Source organism: Aptenodytes forsteri, unplaced genomic scaffold (assembly GCF_000699145.1).
Source record: "Aptenodytes forsteri isolate BGI_AS27 unplaced genomic scaffold, ASM69914v1 Scaffold155, whole genome shotgun sequence".
NCBI classification, from domain to species: Eukaryota; Metazoa; Chordata; class Aves; order Sphenisciformes; family Spheniscidae; genus Aptenodytes; species Aptenodytes forsteri.
This window is the reverse complement of record NW_008794446.1, coordinates 6,485,995-6,505,824: the sequence shown is the minus strand read 5'-3', so window position 1 is coordinate 6,505,824 and position 19,830 is coordinate 6,485,995. Positions and strand designations below refer to the sequence as shown.

The 19,830-nt window shown below is 39.7% G+C and overlaps 1 protein-coding gene across 1 annotated transcript in view; it reads right to left on the bottom strand.

Annotated features, from left to right (window-relative positions):
* Window positions 1-7,807: 7,807 nt before the first annotated feature.
* Window positions 7,808-19,830, bottom strand: part of UBL3 (ubiquitin like 3) — a 59,862-nt gene continuing 47,839 nt past the window's right edge. The window contains exons 2-5 of the mRNA XM_009290218.1: window positions 18,201-18,309; window positions 14,538-14,624; window positions 9,986-10,063; window positions 7,808-9,577 (exon numbers count right to left, since the gene is read on the bottom strand). Coding sequence (XP_009288493.1) covers window positions 9,525-9,577; window positions 9,986-10,063; window positions 14,538-14,624; window positions 18,201-18,309 — 327 coding nt within the window. The 3' untranslated portion in view covers window positions 7,808-9,524. The remainder of the gene's footprint in view (window positions 9,578-9,985; window positions 10,064-14,537; window positions 14,625-18,200; window positions 18,310-19,830) is intronic.

The window sequence follows — 19,830 nt, the reverse complement described above, 5'->3', positions numbered from 1 at the left end:
CACCCTAGGGAGGATGTGAGGAAGCTCCACGTTGGCTTTCTGTTGGCCAACTTGTTCCTCTTGGAGCACAGGCGAATACCTACACCTGCCCTCCAGGCAACTATTTCCAGCAGAACTGTTATCTGAAAAAAAATGGAGTTGAATAATTTCTGCACACTGGTTCCCCTTTCCAGGAAACCGGAGGAAAGTTCTTTGCTAAATCAAAGGGGAGTTAAAGATTCGGATACCACTGCACCGACCCAACGTCTTTAAGACCACATTTCCTTAAGCAGCCCATGAACTTGTGCATGCAAGCCTTGCCACAGCCAGATCCTCCCCTACACGCAGGGAGCACAACCGTACACCACTGACAAGACAGCCCTCCTCAAAGGCAGGGTGGGTGTTTGGCACATACGCAGGCAGCAAGTCACCACACCTTCCAGCTGCCTTAATTTCCAGAGGTAACGAGAGGCTTCTCAATGCCTGGCTGCAGTTTCTGGGGCTTAACCATTAATTTTCAGTTGATTAAAACAGCCAGGCACAGAAGCACACACACGGTATTTAACATGAACAAAAGCTTCCTCATAGCTTTTAACCCCCAGACAGAAGAAACTACATCTTTGAAGAGTGAAACAACCCATGTGACCCCCGCCACCCCTCCAGTCCCCACCCAGATTTGAAGAGTGAAACAACCCATGTGACCCCTGCCACCCCTCCAGTCCCCACCCAAAGCCTGGGGGAGGCTGATGCCTTCACTGGTGGCAGCACGCCTCCGGGGAGCTCACGGGAGCATTTTGCCCCGCAGGAGGTGCCAGTTCAGACATGAGTGCTGGTCTTGGGGATAAGGGGGAGGCAGCGAGGCTGCTCCTTGGTAGACAGGCTAAGCCATGCAGCACCGCAGTAATCAAGGTCAGCTTCTGAAACCGGGGCTGGAAGCAAAGACGAGTGGTTGTGCAGCCACGGGAAGCTGGCAGAAGTGATCTGCACTAACTGCACTTCCCCAGCGGCTCTCCTAGGACAGGTCTGGCTCAGGGCGTCCCAACGCCACAGTTACAGCCCCACAGTCACATCCCAGCCCCCCAACAGCGAGCTGAATATTATTTTCATCACCGCAATCCTCGAGATGGTAAAGTTGCATTGGCAGCTGAGCAGCCCCCAGGCAAGTCCCTCCCAGGGCAGCTTGGGGTGCTGGAGCCGGGGCTGGTGGTCCCAGCCCTGCCCTGCTGTGACAAGGAGCAACAGCAGCCGAGAGGAGAAGCATGGCCAGGTCCCAAACCACCTCCCCACGCTCTCCCCCCCTGCCCATTCCCCATGCTTTCAGGGGCAGCCCGGTGCCAGCACGGTGCTCACCTCAGCAGCGGGGGCAGAGCTAAGGGTACTCCTGACCCACATCTGCTCTCATGATTAGACCTGGAAAAGCACCCCAGGGGTTACGGCCTCCTTGCTGCAGGAGGGGCAGTAGTTCTTACCAGTTTGATCACCAGCAAGGTTCTTTGCTGCAACACTCAGTCTTGCCCAACTTGAAAGAAGCAGACGCAGCTGGAGCCTGGCCACAGTGTCGTGAATGGTGGGTCTGCCCTTGGCTTGGAAGCTCAAAGCGTGTTCCTCTCCTCTAGGCAGTTCAGACTACCCATCAACGGCCAGAGCCATGGAGGAGTCCTGTCCACAGCTCAGCAGAGACTGCTGCAGAGGCACGCTGCATCCACATTGGCGACGTCTTTTTCCAGTCCTTGCCGTGGACTCAGCTCAGTAGAGCAGGTGTCCGGTGGTGACTGCTGCCGTCTGCAGCCAGAAGCACCAGGCTGGGAGAAAATCAGAATAATGGGAAGCTTGAAGACTTTGCAAACGAAGCCAGAGATGGTCATTGCTCAGAGGACAAGAAAAACAGAGTCTGAGGCAGCCTTCAGATCCGTTTGTTGAGAGAATACCTTTCCCTGGGATGCTGGCAATCAGGGTGATCAGGAGCCAGACGATTTGGCTGCCATCGCTTAGTTAACGCAAGAGTGCAAGAGAAGACTCCTGCATATTTGCTTTCCAGAAGAACACCCACTGAATTTACTTCACTGAAGGGCAGAACGCTCAGCTGCTGGTACAGTCACGTGGATTTAGTAGGGTTCCCTTGCCTGGGCACTTGCTGACTTGCCACACTGACATTTCCTCCCGCTTAAAACCTATGCTCTTTTCGTCTCGCACCGATGTGCACAGTTGTGGCACTGACTTCACTCGGCAAGGCTGGGGGGTGCAAGCTCCCTGCCAGCTCCGCTGCCTGCTACGGCAGAGCTGTGACCTTGGCAGCACTGGGGATTAACAGTCCTTATTTAGGGACACGTGTGAGTTGCAGAAATTAAAGAACCAAAACTCAATCTTTCTTTAATTTAGCCAGCACAGTTAACAGACAGATGCACGTAACACAGACACCAATACTTATTTCCCGGTCTTGGTTTGGAAGTGCAGTATCATCCATCCAGCATAGCTGACTTCCAGTATAAATCCAAATCGTGGATTTATTTTTATATCATTATTTTTTAAAAAAAAAATCTAACCTCTGCAAGTAGTTCCACTCTGTTATTCTGCCCCCCAATGACTGGTACGAGATCCCAACTCCCTTTTTTGCCAGGCAACAACTGAAAGCCTCGTGAAGCGACCAAATATCACCCGCTTCTGCCCCTCATTCACAACCTTAGCCTTATCACCCTGGCAATTAGAGTTGCCACACTGTGGGCAGTGGTCGCCCCTTTCCCACAGCTGCTCTTTGTGGCATGGATAGCTGCTGGTAGGTGAATTTTGACCAGCCGTTTAATGGTTGATCCTACGGTAGGCGCCTAAAACTTCTCCCATTATTTCTTCCTGCTCTTTAGTTCAAAGAATAGATAAAAGACAGCACAAAAAGAAAATTGTTTTCTGTTTCATCCTCTGTTATTCTGCCCCCCAATGACTGGTACGAGATCCCAACTCCCTTTTTTGCCAGGCAACAACTGAAAGCCTCGTGAAGCGACCAAATATCACCCGCTTCTGCCCCTCATTCACAACCTTAGCCTTATCACCCTGGCAATTAGAGTTGCCACACTGGCAGCAGTGGTCGCCCCTTTCCCACAGCTGCTCGTGGCATGAATAGCTGCTGGTAGGTGAATTTTGACCAGCCGTTTAATGGTTGATCCTACGTAGGCGCCTGGTAGGTGAATTTTGACCAGCCGTTTAATGGTTGATCCTACGGTAGGCGCCTAAAACTTCTCCCATTATTTCTTCCTGCTCTTTAGTTCAAAGAATAGATAAAAGACAGCACAAAAAGAAAATTGTTTTCTGTTTCATCCCATTACCCTGCCTCTATAAAAAAAAAAAATAGTAGCTGAAGAGTATTTTCTGGTAGAAGAGTCAAAACATTCACTACCTATAAATTCAGCGTCCTCTGAACTGATAAAAGCAGGGTGCTTTCATCTGGCACCGCTCAAGAGGCATTAACTTCTGCCCTAAGGAACTGCAGTTCACATTCTCCACCAGCTAAACACAGTAACTTCTTCCCTCAAGCCTGCTCCGGAAAGCACAAACGTCACCTTGACTGCGACCAAAAGTCCTCCTCGGGAAGCAGCAGGTTTGTACAGATAAGCTCTTACCAGGGTACACGGTACGCTTGTCCTGCACAGGCTGGGGCTCATGTTATGCGGTTACCTGTACATAATGGAGGTGGCAATGTGCCAGGACTTTTCCCCTAGGAGTTGGGCTCTTCATTGAAAGTTAACGCAATGTCTGAAGGACAAAATTCACTACCCTGTTGAGAAAAAGATTGGCATCACTAATTATGACAATCCTATCAATTTTCATCGATACAGTGATCCATTTTCCTTTTAAATCTTGCTCAGCTTTTCTCCTCGAATCACTTCTGGTGGAAGTGAGTGCCACTGATTTCATGAAAAACGTTTCTATCAGATTTGAATTTCTCACCTCTGCTTTAAAGACAAATGTAAAAACTGGGCCAATAAAGTCACAAGACAAAAAAAATAGAAGTTCTCCATCCATTTTCTCTGTGTTAGTCATAACTGTAGCTATTTTAATCTCTCGTTCTCTTCAATCTCTCTATAATATTTCTGCTGTCTCATTATTTTTGTTATCGTTTTCCAAACCCTAAGGAACTTGTAATACAAAGTGTTTGCCCACGATGCCCAGAACTCAGTCTCGGACTGATCCAGGTAATTTTAAAACTCAGAGTTGTGCGAGTACTTTGCTTTCTCTAACTGTGCCGTCCTTTACATTCAGAATTGAACTTCATTTGTCAGTGTGATCCATTCCGTGAGCTTGATAAGGTTACCACTAAGTTTTCCTTACTCTTTTTGAGCTTGACTTTAATAACCTTCACCATTTTCTATTTCACTGGTCATTCCTTTTCCAGATTATTTAAAAAAAAAAAAACCAAACCCCTTATCAATATAAAAAGAAACAAAAGCAAAGTCAATCATAACTACTGCAAAAACACAGAGCATAGAGAGGTTTTTGTAATTTTACAGTCTAGTGTAATAAATCGGTAAGCAAATTAGCTATTACATTGTAAACCTCTTCACAGGTATGCGCATGTGGCTCAGAAGGACAAGTATGCTACTACCTTATGAGGATTTTTAACAACTTATTATCATGAACCATATATTACTGTCAGCCTCTTGAATAACAACAAAGGCCTTTTACTGTGCTCCGAAAATAAGCTTGATACTGACAAGTTATGGCCAAGATAAAGTATCTAGGAAGAACCCAAGTACTTCAGAAGAAATAAAGAGGGTAGGAACTCTCCTTTAAGAATCTTAACAGATCTTGGCGTTTCCTCTGATTTAAGCACAGAAGTCCCATCGGTTTCCATGTTGCAGCTGCTGTTAATGGTCAATTCAGACAGCACATCTAACCCAAAAATCTGCTTAAGCTTACCCATTTAATTAGCATAAGGTTAGTGAGAGAGTTTTAGATGGAGAAGTATATCCATCTTCCTATTTGCTTTTTGCAGTAAGATTTGTATAACGAATCTTATCAGAGCACACACAGAACCACAAAATACACAAGCATTACTTCCCCAAAGAGCAGCAGCAGAAAATCCCGACTTTTGGCCAGCCCAGAAATGGCTGCCTTCCTTCTTACCTGTAAGGGAGGATGGAAGCTTTTTTAGAGCACCATGTATTTCTCTTCTAAATTAAATCACTGTTCCTCCTGTTGTAAAATGCAGTGTACTACGGAAAGCAGACTGCAGAGATCACCACTGCATTAATATCGATGCAGCACCTCAGCAAATCCTTCAACATCACAGTGGCCATACTTTCTTCCTCCAGCAGCTGAGCTAATCCCTAAGACTGTTTCAACAGTCATATTTTTGCTATCATTTAAGAAAACAGACGTTAGAGTACTTTCATTGCTACCAGACATTATTCCTCACACATGTGAATATTAATTTATGATTGATAACACACACAATGGTACGGGAGACAGATGTGGTCCCTTGATGATATTTCAGAATATGAAGGGCTCCAATTCATCCTCTCCTTCCCTCCCTTCATGACATCTATTAACTCATCCACAGGGAAAATATCATTCCTATCTAACAGTGAAAATCAAATGTCAAACTCTTCAACGTATTACCAGACTGTCCAGCAGCCTGACCCTGCAAAGACTTAGCTTTAATCTTTATGGGCTGCAAGTATCCTCTTGACTCCAATCAACATAGAAGAGAAGCATATGCATGAACTTTAGCAGGCTGAGGAATCTGGGATTAAGAGCTACTGCTTTTTGTTTTGGCAAATATACAATCCACAATACAAAACATCCAAGGAAAGAAGCACTAATCTTTCAGCAATTCTCCCCCACAGTTTTCCACCAGCCTCACACCACAACAGAAACGCTCTGCAATAGGCAAAAGTCTGACAATTTGCAGGAACATTAAGGCAACGGTTCTACCTGCTTTCTGCAGGAGTTATTCTGGCAAGCTCACGCTTTAAATGCCAAGCAGCATTTAAGGATTTGCTTGGACATGTGCATATCTACACACCTTACTCATCTCAACAAAAGGGAACTCCATATACTTTGCTATTCAAGCTCGCCAAGTATTTTAACTGGAAGCTACTGGATTTTCATGTATTTATACTGTATTAAGTACCTAGCTACTTTTTCAAACATTCATTTTTCAAAATCAATGCATCTGAAAGACTTGTTTAACTAACAAAACATGTCCTGCCTCAGCCCGTTTCTTTTTCTTGTATTGCCATAACCATTTCCCATCTGAGCCGGTGTAACTTAGGCGGTCAGCATTTTGGAAAAGGGAAGTTTCATTTTACAGTTAAAGATGGTAACATGCTCCTAGTAGCTTTCTCCAGCTGATGTTTATCAAACTTTTTTTTAAAAAATAAGAAGGTTTGTGTCCCTATAGTTACTTATTTAGCAACTGCTCTGCAGAGTACAAGGAAATCCCCCCCTTGCAAGATTCATTTAGGCAATGAGCACATCGTAATGCTGTCATCCGAGTTCCCAACACCCTAAGAGGTATGTGTATGGTTCATCTCACAGAAAGACCACCTATAGCAGGTAGACACACACACAAATATAACATGTGCGGCTAATTGTTTACATGCCTAGTTTCTTACACCACAAAGTTTAGGCCCCTTAAGATATTTGGCTCTAAAAAATTAAATTGCCTTTGGAATACTGAATAGAGGACTAGATGATTCAGTAGATGATTCTTTAATATTTGGTTCTGAATCTGAAATGCTCCTACCATCCGAGGAACATTTTGGTTTTGTTGGTCAAAATCTGCACACCTTAACTCATGGCTCAGTCTGCTAAATTAAAGTATGGTACCCTACAATGATGCATTCTGTATCATGTTCCCTTTAAAAACTAAACACTAGGAAACGCTGCACTGAGTCTGCATGACATGCAGGAATATATTACAATGAACTGGGTAGAATATTTAGTAATGGCACAGAATTTTCAAATTTTAATCCAAGTGCTTTGCTGAGCTGATGCAATCAAGGAAATTCTTCTTCCAGCTCTAGCTGAACACTGTACTTGGACTTTGCTGGTTTATCTTCCTTGGGAAGTCCTTTTCTTTGAGAATAAACAGAGTAACTAGAGCCATTGATGGGGCAGAGCAAGAAGGCAGGATCCCTGGGCAGTCCTCTGAGCAATACCAAATGTCTATATACTGTAGATTCCCCCAGCCAGTTGCTGCCATCACCTGGGACTTTGAATAAGTCATTGAATCATAGAATCGTAGAATCATAGAATCATTAAGGTTGGAAAGGACCTTTAAGATCACTGAGTCCAAACATTAACCTAGCACTGCCAAGTCCACCACTAAACCATGTCCCTAATCACCACATCTACACACCTTTTAAATACTTCCAGGGATGGGGACTCCACCACTTCCCTGGGCAGCCTGTTCCAATGTTTAATCACTCTTTCAGTGAAGAAATTTTTCCTCATGTCCCATCTAAACCTCCCCTGGCGCAACTTGAGGCCATTTCCTCTCATCCTATCGCTCGTTACTTGGGAGAAGGTATATACCTTCGCTATAGGTAAGCGAAGACCACAAAAAACTTACAGTATGGGCACATAACTTCTGTGACGTACACCAGGCTGTGACACAGCTGTACAGAAAAAAACCCTCTAGGCCACGTCTTTTGACATGAAAGGAAAACAAAACTGAAGTCATAAATCCCATTAGCAGTTTTCAGAAGGTTTTGCCCTGTCCCCCCTTTTTTTTTTTAATAAATAAAATTGAGTCCTTCCTTAGTTTCTGGATTAAGAAGTATTATTAAAAGTAGTTACAGACCCAATTACAACCCTTAAAACACCACCAAAATGCACTACAATATTCTTTTATTTAGTTTACAGAAGAGTCTATCAGTACAGGTTGCAGAAAGAAAATGTTTAGTGCTATTTACAATTTGTTTTAAAACTCTGCTCTATACAAATTTAATTCTGATCAGTATGAACAATATTTTTGTAAATCTACTGCATATAAAGCATTTCATCAAAGCAGTAACAATGAATAAAATAACCTGATTACATTTGAATGATGCCAATCATTCGAAAAAACGATTACACAGAACATGTAAGAGTTGTGTGGACACTTAAGTACAGAACACAATGTCAACCTGTGACTCATTTTTTTAAAGGCTAAAGCTATTTATATGGAATATTGTTCTATTATACTACACGCCAATCTATATTTAACTTCTATAGTTATGTATTTTATAAGATTTTTATTAAATATATTCTACACATATTTGTAGTTTCACCCAGGAAGAATTCCTCCCCAGTGAAAAAATATAAAATCTTTTATATTTTTTTATTTTTATTTATTTTTATTTTTTACAGGTTTAGATGAAACTAGCTCATGCTTTAGTGCTGTGCAAATTTCTTTATCATATCAACGTTTAAATTATTGATATGAAATAAAAGAATGGCATCCTTTTTAATTATGTATGCCTTCAAAAATCAGCTTCTGATTTTAATACAATTGCAAGCACTAATACCAAATGCAGATTACGTAAAGAAACAAAACTAGTACTATGGCAGAGGTCTTTCTTTTTGCTTTTTAAACGTTAATAATCGTTTTGAAGTCTCTAATGAGTAAGCATGACACTGGACACTAAGGTACAGATGAGAAAATGACTGAAAAACACCAATTGCCAATATTCAAATACATAAAATTGGTTAGTAAATGATGTTTTCTAACATTTATGCACAATAATAAAAGCCTATGAACTACAGGAAATTACCCCTCCCATATTAAGGCTAGGAAATGCACTCTCTGCACTTGTTTGTGCTGTCTGAATAAGCACTCAGCTAACGTATGAGATCAGAGTGCACACAGTAACGAAAAAATCAGTTTCATCAGCCCTCTACAGAGTGCTTTTAAATTACAGGCACATAGTTTTTTTTGTTTGTTGCAGTGAAAATATATATAGTTAGACTTGGTTTAGTTAGTATTCTGTGCCAGTTCGGCCACCAAGGTTGACTTAGGTAGAATTGACTTAACAGTTTTTCCTTTGATTTGGCCATAAGTAAGATCTGTTTTAATTATAGATATACTATTTTCCAGTGTTGCATTCTACATTGTAGGTTATTACTAGATGTCTCAAATATTGTTAGAGATCGTTGATGAGAAATATACTGTCAACCATATTTAGTGCAAATTGCATCTAGAAAGCTTGACTGGTTAGATCTGGTTAATGGATATTTTTGTGGTATAGGTATAGGATTCCTGCTATGGAAAAGAACACGTTAACGTTTCTGGAGATTGAATTCTTTCAAGAACTGATGTACTGTAAGATTATTCAACAAACAAAAAGCAGGAATTTTAAGAAAAACAAACAATGAAAGTGTTCATAGATCTTTCTCTTAAAAAAAAAAAAAGACTAATGAGACAGTGTTCGTGTAATATTTCAGTTCCATGGATTTACAGACAGGCTCTTCCTACAGGTGTTTGAAGCAAGGTAGGGCCTCTTCTATTCCAGCAGCATGAAAGACAAAGACTATATTACATCACACTTAGCAGGTAAAGCTAACAGGGTTTACAGGATTACACAGCAATTGCTTTCTCCAGTTTTTTCACGGTTCCTTTGACCTGTGGAGCAAGAAGAAAGTTTTGCTTACGTGCCATTTCTAAAGCAATTAGGTTGTTTTGTGTGTGAGTATGCTTGACACAAGTATGTTTTTTATTATCTTTAGTAAAAAAATTTATTGCTATACACATGCATACATAACTGAAAAATAAATCAGGAGTATTTTTTGACAATAAAAATGGAAGCTTTTAAGGTTTGAATAAATTTCTGCGTTCTACAAAAATGCTAAACCAGAAAGTTAATTTCTTAGTTTTCTATAAACAACATGTACAAAAGCATTCCAAAACTTGTTTCACAGAAGACCACAAGGACTTGACTTTTCTCTACTATGAAATACCCAAAAAGCCTGCAAGAGATCTGACCACTTTGCTATGTACCCGAATAAGAAATACCTCTAGTGCACAGCGTACCTTGAGAGTTTGGCTCTGGCAATGTCTCTCTAGCCACCAAATGCATCACTGTTGTTTTGCCAAAAGGAAGTTTTAATGCTGCAAAAGGAGAAAGGGAGATTTATTAATACATTACAGCAGTCGTCTTTCTTCAAAACACCCAACTGAAACTTACTACAATTGGATTAGCATCTGTTCAAAAGTTCATACTGTTAGGTTTGAACTGCTTACTAAATAGATTTTATAAAGGCATTTCTGGCTACAGGTTTGCAGATCAGGGTCTTGGGACCTGACAATCACTTAAAACATTGTGTTCTTAGGGACATGATATTCCTCTTCTGAGTAAAAGTAGAAGTGAGCATTCATGCCAAGACTCAGGTGCTAAGCACTCCTTATTGATAAGGATGCAAAAAAGTGGCTAATTCAGCCACTAAATTGTTACTCCTGAGAAATCAAAACACTGAGCCACTACTGCAAAACAGATTTTCCTAAAATGTACTTTGATCCATGATACAGATTTTCTGAAATACAAAATGTCTGCATCTTGCCTTTTAATATTAATCTGTAACATCAGCTGCATGTGAAAAGTACCAGATTTAAAACGTTTTAAATCGGATAAGGTAGTTCTCACAGTGCTGCCTTTGTGAGCGTTAGTAACACAAAAAACCAAAATTGGATCTTTCCACAATTCGTTCTGCTTGTTTCTGAAACTAAAATGATCATTTTCAAATTCTGATTTAAGCATACCAACATAGTGCTATATTTATGGTTTTAGCACTGTAGTATAATATTTATCAAAACTTCTAGTCTCCTCGAAATGAAAGGATTCTCTGTTGCTCATTTGATTTAGCAGATTCTCATTGCCAGATTCAATATTCTGAACTTTGACTTCTTCCAGTTGTTGGGGGGTGTGTGGTGTGGGTGTATTTTTACAAGTTCTTTACATAACTTTAGTTTTGTTTTCTCTCTCCAACTCCTAAGATTAAGCATCTTTCTTGATTATTTTTCTGAGAAATGTAAGGTAAAGATGCTCTAAGTTTTGTCCTCCCTCCCTTACAGAGGGAAAAAAGTTAATGATAAATGTAACAAGAATTTAACCCTAAATACACAAATCATTCTGACTTGAGTAGAATTTGTCCTCTCAAATTCAATTTACATCTTCTATTTTCACATACAGTGCACCGAGGCATTTTAAGTGAATAAATGAATAATGAATGTCCAATAAACCTGAAGGTAACTGAAGAGAAAAATGCCCCTCTCTATTTTAATCACTACAGCACAGATTCCAAATTCAGCAATAAAAAAAATAATCAAACCTAGTATTTGGTTACTACATGTGTTCAATACAAGCCTAGCTACAACATTGCTATTAAATTATGTTCATTGCCTATGTATTTGTTTGAAAAAAATGCAAGTTATGATTAAAACACAGGTGTACGCATGCGGAGGGATACACAGCTCCACAAGCTTCTTTGAAGTAGCTGTACTTTGGGAAAAGCCATCTCTACAGAAAGTCAGATCTGAAAGTCAGATCTGAAAGTTGCTTAGTTGACTTGAAGCACTGCCTGTGCCTGCAACTAGAAGCTGTTGATAGCTATGATAGATCCATCTGACAAGGATGAAGTATTTTGGGTACTTGATTCTGTGATGCAACTGAAAACTCTGTTCTGAGCATCTTAACAGTCTGTTAAACTCAATGGAAAAGGATTGTCTTCGTGACATAAACTCTTAAGAAGCCATTACAGAAAGAGCAAAATATTACAAACTAATCACATTAGGGACATCTTTCATAATATCAAGACACTTAAGTAGACTTGATTACTGTAAATAATTAATCTCCACAGCTCACTAATCAAGTAAAAGTATGCTAATATTTCAATTAAATAATTTCAGCTAGTAGTTTGCGTGGTTCACATAAGTTCTTATTAGCAATTTCCAGCTTCTTGCTCGGAGCACCATGGCAGAATCTGAGCACCCTCACCTATGCTCAGTAATCCTTTCTTGCTCTTGTCTTCGTTCTCTCACCCCTTTCTCTCACTTAAACTAAACTTGTATTTAATTCCTTTCCCATCCGTTTAATTCCACTTTTATTCCAAATTTTCTATTGTCAGAATCTACTTTTCACCCCCTCTTTTGATATGTGTATGGCACAGGGTGGGTTGGCTTCCCTTCCCCACTCCCCAGTAAATAAGGAAGTTAAATGTTGCTGATTACGATTACCTAACAAGAAACGGAGAACTGTCAACTATGTATTACCTCCCTAATTCGTATTATTTAAATTCAAACTGCAGACCAAATATTTAGCTAAAGGATGAAATTTCCTGTTGGAAGCCGAACGACAGACTCTGCCTTGCTAGCTAACTCCCCAACCCTTCACACAGGCAGGACACAACAAAACAGTGTGGCTCAAGCACCGCAGGCAAGAATGGCACAGCAAGCTTTACAGAGGGGTCTATTTTTCTTTACCACTTCCAATGCCATTAGCTCTACTGTTCTTGTAGTTACAGTCCATTCAGAGAAGCTGGCAAAAGAGATGGTTTCTTTAAAGTAAAATTTTCCACTCAAAAGCCAGTTTTTTCTATCAATTTGTCATTTTTTGATGCTTCTTAGTTTAAAGGAGTCTCAAATATGTAAGACGCTACGTAGACATGTGAGGTTACAACTAGAACGTTACAATGTCATTTTTAAGTGTGAACAAAAATGGACTCCTGTGAAAAAAGAACACATCAAATTGTTTCCTTGGAAACTTGTGTTTCACTAGTTGATAAGGTCACTTTCAGTACACAGTAGGTCCAAATTCCAGCCAATATTTCCTAATCACCTAAAGCAAATAAAACACTAAGTGCTCCCACCCTCTTCCCCCTTTTAAAGATAACTAGTTCACTTAGGGTTACATCTAATGAACACCACAAACTGAAGTAACAGTCTTTTCGGGCTGCTTCGTGAATTGCTGTTCCCCTTTCAGCTGCATAATCTTACTCCAGATAACTTCATTAGTACTGAAGTAAGCCAATGTTTTAGGGGTTCTTTTTCTTAAAACAATACAGCAACAAAAAAAAATCTTTGAAAAACACTAATATACACGTAAGATCCTTAGGGTAAAATCATGATGATTAAATAGCAACACATGAATGATTAAGAATGAAATGCCCTGAAGACAAGTGAGTGTTCAAAATCTATAGGCCTGAGTTAATGCAAGAGTCAACAAGCATGCAGCTATTATTTTTCAGCTTAACTTGTTAAACAATATATTAAATATATTAAACAAATATTGAAAGTTGTTTCAGATTTAGACAAATGTCACTAAAGGGAACAAGCACTGGCAGTCAAGAGCAACACCTAGAGATGAATGGCAAAGAAAAATCGCATTTAGCTATCCTTGCCTGGAAAATATAGGGTAAGACTAGCATCTCTAATTGCAGAGATGATCCAAGACTTAACATTTGTCTTTCAACCCTACTCTAACGGCTACTAGCTGCACTCATTGGCACCTGGTAAACATACAAATTAAAGAGTGAATAGAAGTTTCAGAGTTCTCCCAGCTGAATTGACAATGATCTTGTTCGTATATATAGCAGCGTTAAAAATTGATTTGTATGGAGAGTATATCTATTCTAGAAGTACATCACTAGCCAACATTGGTAATGGCAGAAAGCGAATCAATGGCTATATCATCCCAGTCACTTCTTCATGGAAAGATCACTGTAAGTGTTCCAGAAATTTTCTTTTCAGGTTCATCTCAACTTCAAAAACATTTCATTGGTGATTTTGTATTATATTCTCCTCTCTGTATTGCACTCACATACCAAATGCATGAACAATCTGAACATACAGAGAAAACAGAAGTATTAATTTATTTTTGAACTGGCACAGAGAAAAGTCTCATTTTATTTAGTCATTGATATAGTTGCTATTCACACTGGCAACTTTTATCTACAAAAGGAAAGATTATTGTTACAAATTTGTGTCATTTCTCTATCAAAGATTCGCATCAAAATATATAATTGGGGGAAAAAACTTGCCACAAGGGGGCATAGTTGAATTGCATTTCCTTAGCATATGACGTGAAGCCATTTACTTTTGTTTTCGCATAACTATGCAATTGTATCCCTGGGAGAGCACTGGACAGCAAGAATGCTTCCCCTCATTCTCATTCATAGGGTGTTTTCATTCATTGCACTAAGATTTAAAGTATTGTTTAACCAATTATCATAAAGTTTATCAAACATTTTAAAATACTTCAGACATGTATGAAGTAGCTTACCCTGCAAGTGCAGTGTAAGAGAGGTGGAACAAAATATTCCATTTAGAAAGATAACAAATAAAAGCAGCATTAGTGTTTCCTTATGCAAGAGGAGACTTGACTTAGCAGGTAGTACCTCCCAAAGTTTAACAACTAGCGGTAACAGGACAGACAAATACACATAAGATACAATGTCACTCTATGCAGAGGAAAAATAGTATATAGCAAGCTATACTGTGATCTTGAACAGTAAAGTAGTATTTACTGCACTGTAAATAAATATCGCCTTTTGCCTGGCTGTAACATGCATGATGAAAATTATTTTCATACCTCCTAATGTCACATTGCCATGAAGAAACCTCCCTTGATAAATAAGCCGCAAGATATTTGGACTGCTGACTTGTTCTTCTTCCCAATCTGAAAAGAAGTGAGAGAATTTTCACAGTTACATTGTAATAAAAACATCTTTTGTTATGTCTCTCACCTTTACCCAGGAAGAAAACTAAGAACAGGACTCTCTTGCATGAAGCACTAAAGAGAGAGCATAGGCTGAAGATACAGAAAGATAATTCAAGGCTAGCACTCTTGAAATCTATTCTTAAACTTAGTATTTGACATTGGGCATTGAAACACAATTTTATGCCTGCAAGTATAAATATTACTAACTAACTTCACAGATTGCATGAGATATTTAGCACATATACAAGTCCTACACAAAATAGTTCATAAATGCAAGTTGCTTCCTGAGGCTTAATACCCACTTGGCTAGAATTGCCTTAATTTCTTCCCATTCAGAAGATTCTCAAGCCATACTCCTCCTCACCAGCTAACTGTCTAACTGGAGTTGTTCTCCAGCAATGGGAAGCAGCCACACACACAGCAAAAGCGCATGTGATGGGTCATTTGAAATAGGATTCTCAGATCACAGCACTGAGAACGCTCTGCAGGCTGCTCAGCGGTGTTTGGTGATGGCCAGATCCAACCAGTTAAATGTCCAGAGGGGCCAGTGACCTGAGCAGCCCCCAACGGTCACTGCGGAGAGCCTGAACAGAGGGCTCTCACAGAGCAGACAGACTGATACATTTTAAGGAACTTCTGAAAGGACAATCTGTGGATGTTCTTATGTGGCAAACAGTGATTTGGGAAAAGCAAGCACGCATTCTCCTATAATGCATTTCCTATAATGCTTAAGCTGTCATAAATCATTTATAAGCTTAAATGATCTTTTCCTACTCTTTTACTGTTCCCTGTGACAACGTGAACAACAAATAAATCCACACTTTGCTTTCAGAACAAATATCATAAAACATTGAAATGTTGAATTTAAATGGGCTCTCTGGGAACACCGTGTCTTCTGTTTCTTAGCTGACCAGATATCTGGGAACAGCTCTTCACAACTGTTCTCTCTTTCTGCTTTTATAGTGTTTATACACCAAAATGAATATTCAGCAAGGGATCACGACAGGCAACAGAAACCAACCTGTTCACTGCGAACGCACAATTAACATACAGGCAGTGGCAACTGGCACCACAAAAGGAGAACAACTGAAAAGCGGAGAAGGGGAAGCATTTAAAACAAAAGCCACGGCTGCAGAGAGCGTACAGAGAGGCATCTGGTGCGAAAAAGCAAGCAGGCAGAGAGGCGGGCAGCAGGAGCCACCGCAGCCCCAGCGCTGCGCAGAATGCTGCGGAGGCAGGGCTGGTATCAACAGCAGAGGCTGCAATACCCCCGGGTGCTGCCATGTGCCTGGTTTATAAGATTAGATCAAATTAGGCAACCAAAGCTATTTGAATTTCAAGCATTTCCACTCAGGGTCTGATTCAACTGTCTTGCAATTCAAGCACGTGCCCTTTTTGCTATGCTGTGAAGTGGGCTACGTTAAGGATCTGAATTATCACACTGCTAGGGTAAATGATCTTTTGGAAGATACCAAATTTTTTTTTTTTTTTTTAACTCCATACAGTCTGAACTCCACCATACTATGGCTGTAAAGAGGAGAAGTTCAGCCAGTTTACAGTGCCATAATGATGTAAAACAGCAACCAAAAGACGACAGACTATATTTTGGCACAGGTATTTGCTCATTGTTAAGCTGCCAATCCACCCATCCTTTTAATTTTTGCTTCTTGGCTGGCAGTCTGAAACATTTCTTTCTGACATGATTTCAAATTTTAATTTGCACTGATGACTAAACGAACCAAGGAGAAAATATTTACCTACGACTATTTTTTTTGTTTTAGGGGGGGCCAACAGGTAACCTACCTAGATTATATACATTAACATAAATTTGGCGTTTTCCACTACAAGTCAAGAGATCCTTAATTAACAACTGTACTGCCAAAAGAGGGAGGAGAGGTTTGCCTTAATCCTGCCAGCATGTGACTGAGGATATTTCATGACGTTTTTCCCCCCACAAGATCATGACAAGTGAAAATGGTGGTAAAAACAATCATTTAGTATCACCTCCATTTCAAGGAAATTTTAGTCCTCATCAAGATTTCTCACTCCTGTGGCAAAGAGCAGCAATCTCAGTCTGAAAACAGCTAGTGGGCTAATGTTTGTGAAAACCTATACACTATTCTGAAGTAGATTTTTCCTCCATCTTTTACATTGACACTATTCTTTGCACAGGCAATTAAGTATTCATCAAGATTTAGAGCACTCCCTCAGGACAGCAGGTATTTGAACTGAGGCTTCCATGTCCAGTTCTGCTTTTCTTTTTCTTTAAAAAAGAGACTTTAAAGTCTGGGTTTCTTCCCAGAGACTTCTTCACAAGACTTGGAACATGACACCACATGTTCAGGAATAAACTAGAGTAAGAAAAAAACCACAGTTCTGCCTTTACTAATTCAGATAAAAGTACACAAAGAACATTTGGTCATGACAACTATGTTGTAGGCACACATTAAAATATGTACAGTAGCTACACAGATGCTACATCAACCAGATTTCTTAGTGTAAAAGTGTTTTACATCTATAATATTTCAGAGGACTAAAAACCTCCTCCTTCTTTACATATTTTACTAAATAGATAATGCTGTATCCCAGCAAAACAAACAGCAAACAAGTCCCTTGAAACCCTGTTCTTTCTGACCTCAAAGACCAGTTTAAGGCCTAAAATATGGATTATCAACACTAACTTTTTGGCATGAATTATCATCCACCATACCTCTTTGACAAAGGCACCACAGAAACAGATATTGCAATGTTTTAGTTTGTGTAAATAGTAGGCTTTTTTAACATCAGAACAGTAACCCAAATGAAGTCCTGTACCAAAAGAAGCATTTTCTTTCATCATATGTAATGCTATGTCTGTGTTTTGGCTATTTTCCCATTAAATCATAGTCAGGGAGAACAGAAGCACTTTGTTTTTGTGGAGCTATTCACATATGTGAATACACATCTTAAGTTTTCAATTCCATTTTCTGAAGCTGGTATTCCTGCATAACACTAAATACATTCATACGAACAACCTCAGTTTCCCTTGGTCTTTTAATGTCTCTTATATTTTATTTTTTCCTGGAAAAATATCATTATTACAGATCCTTTCCAAGATAAGGCAGTAAGGAAGAAGTACTTCAGACTCAGTTTCACTAATGTGTTCCTGTGACATGCAATGTTTTACATTAACTGTCCTCACGCAAGAGGTTTTATATCTCCAACGTTTCCTCACACTTACTAGATCCTCTAACAAGACTGATCAAGAAAAGTGTCTAAAGATAGGGGGAAAGAAGTACTTCAGTTTGGGGAAGCAAATTTTACAAATAAAGTGGGAAATAGTCCAGACATCTAAAAATCTGCCCAACCGAAGAAACAGGAAAAAGAAGGCAAGATGACAATTGTATTTCTATATAAATCTATGTCCAGATACACAATAAACATACTTAATTTGAACGTTGAGAACAGAAATCAGTTTATTGACACCTTAGACTGAGAATACAGGGAAGCTTCCAGCTCGCCAGTTAAAAAGCCAAAGCCACACAGCTAACTCACCCATCGGCCAGTTGTCATACACATGTTTTGCGATATCTGCAGCAGAGTCATTCGGTGAAAATAGGAACTCTTTCGTTTTCCCACTTACCAAGATGAGGCGCAAATTTATCTGTTAAAAAAAAAAATGCAGTATTAGGAAAGTATCCAGAGAAGACTTAAATTAGTATTAATTTTTTTAAAGTTACAGAAAAGTTGCCATTGGTTTAAGAAGAAGATTGATCCAAAGTGATTTGAGAAAAGTGTTTAAGTTAGTGTTAAAAATAGGGTCAAAGACGTCAATAAAGTTTTGTTTGTTTACACATAACCTAGGAAGATTAAATTCTAACTGGCATTTTTGATAATAAACACCAGATTCTGATAGGTAGTGATTGAATCAACTGTGCCATTAAAAAAAGCTCTCAGCAGAGTATAAAAAAATTCCAGCCAAGACACACTGGCAACATATCTTCTTGAATGAAGAGGAAAAATATAAACCTGAAAAATTAACCTGAACAGAGAGCACTAAAAGTATCAAAATCTGCACCTGAATAGCTTGTGAGCCTCAGTAAAAGCCCTAGCACACTCCCTCCAGTATGGTATTTGTCAGCCCTGATCTCACCCACTGCATCTCCTACAACACACCAGGGAGTCAGACAGCATCCTTCCTCAGTCCCAGCTACCACAGAACTTGAATCCCTCTGCCAGTCTTCCGAACCCCAAACTTTGTTCCACCACTGCCTTTCACTACAAGCAAAGCGGTTGAGATCCACATGCAATACAGTAATAACACCACATCATAGTTTTTCTATCATCGATTTCCTTTATCTAACCATCAGCATCTTCAGCTATAATCTTCCTTTCTTCTATTTGCAAGTTACTGAATACAATTCCTTTTCCATATAGCATTAAAATAACCTGCATACAGAGCTCACTATGACATTACTTACAATGCAAAAGAGATTAAATTTTGGCTCCTCAAGCAACTGCTAGCAAGGTCACAAAATGTGTTTGCGTAGCTAGCACTTACCAATGCCCATGGCAAGTAGGACTCTAGCTGCTTTTGTGTTTTGGCCTACAAGCCTAAATTGCATCAACTTTTAGCAAGACTTTAGCACACTAACTGCTTGGATACCTTTTTCCAAATCACACTCTTAAACTGTGGTTCTCATTTTAAGTTAAGTCGCAACAAAGCTTTCCTTGTTTGAATTCAGTAAACTATTTTCTAGATCAAATACCAAAGAAAAAATTTACAGCGATGCCCAAGTTTTCAAGACTTCTTCAGGGTCAAAAATCTCAGCACATCATATCCACTGAACATGACAGCCCTGCCTCAGTTACCTACTCACCACTTACTTCAGAAGTTCTCCAGACAGATTCATCCCACCTATCTTTAAGCACCTAATTGAGGTATCCAAATTACAATCTCTATCATCCTGCACACTTCAAGGTCGATGAAGAAAATGACCCCTCCAAAAAGCAATTCAGTCTCTATTGCAAAGTGTAGCAAGGATAAAAAGAGTTAGCATAAAAGGGCTAGGTTCCCCTCCCTGTCCCCCTGCTAACACCCTTCAAAAATACAAGTTCTGCCATTAGCCCAGGAAAGAAGCCAAGTGGTAGCTGTCTCTGAGAAAGCACCAAGTCACTGTAAAAG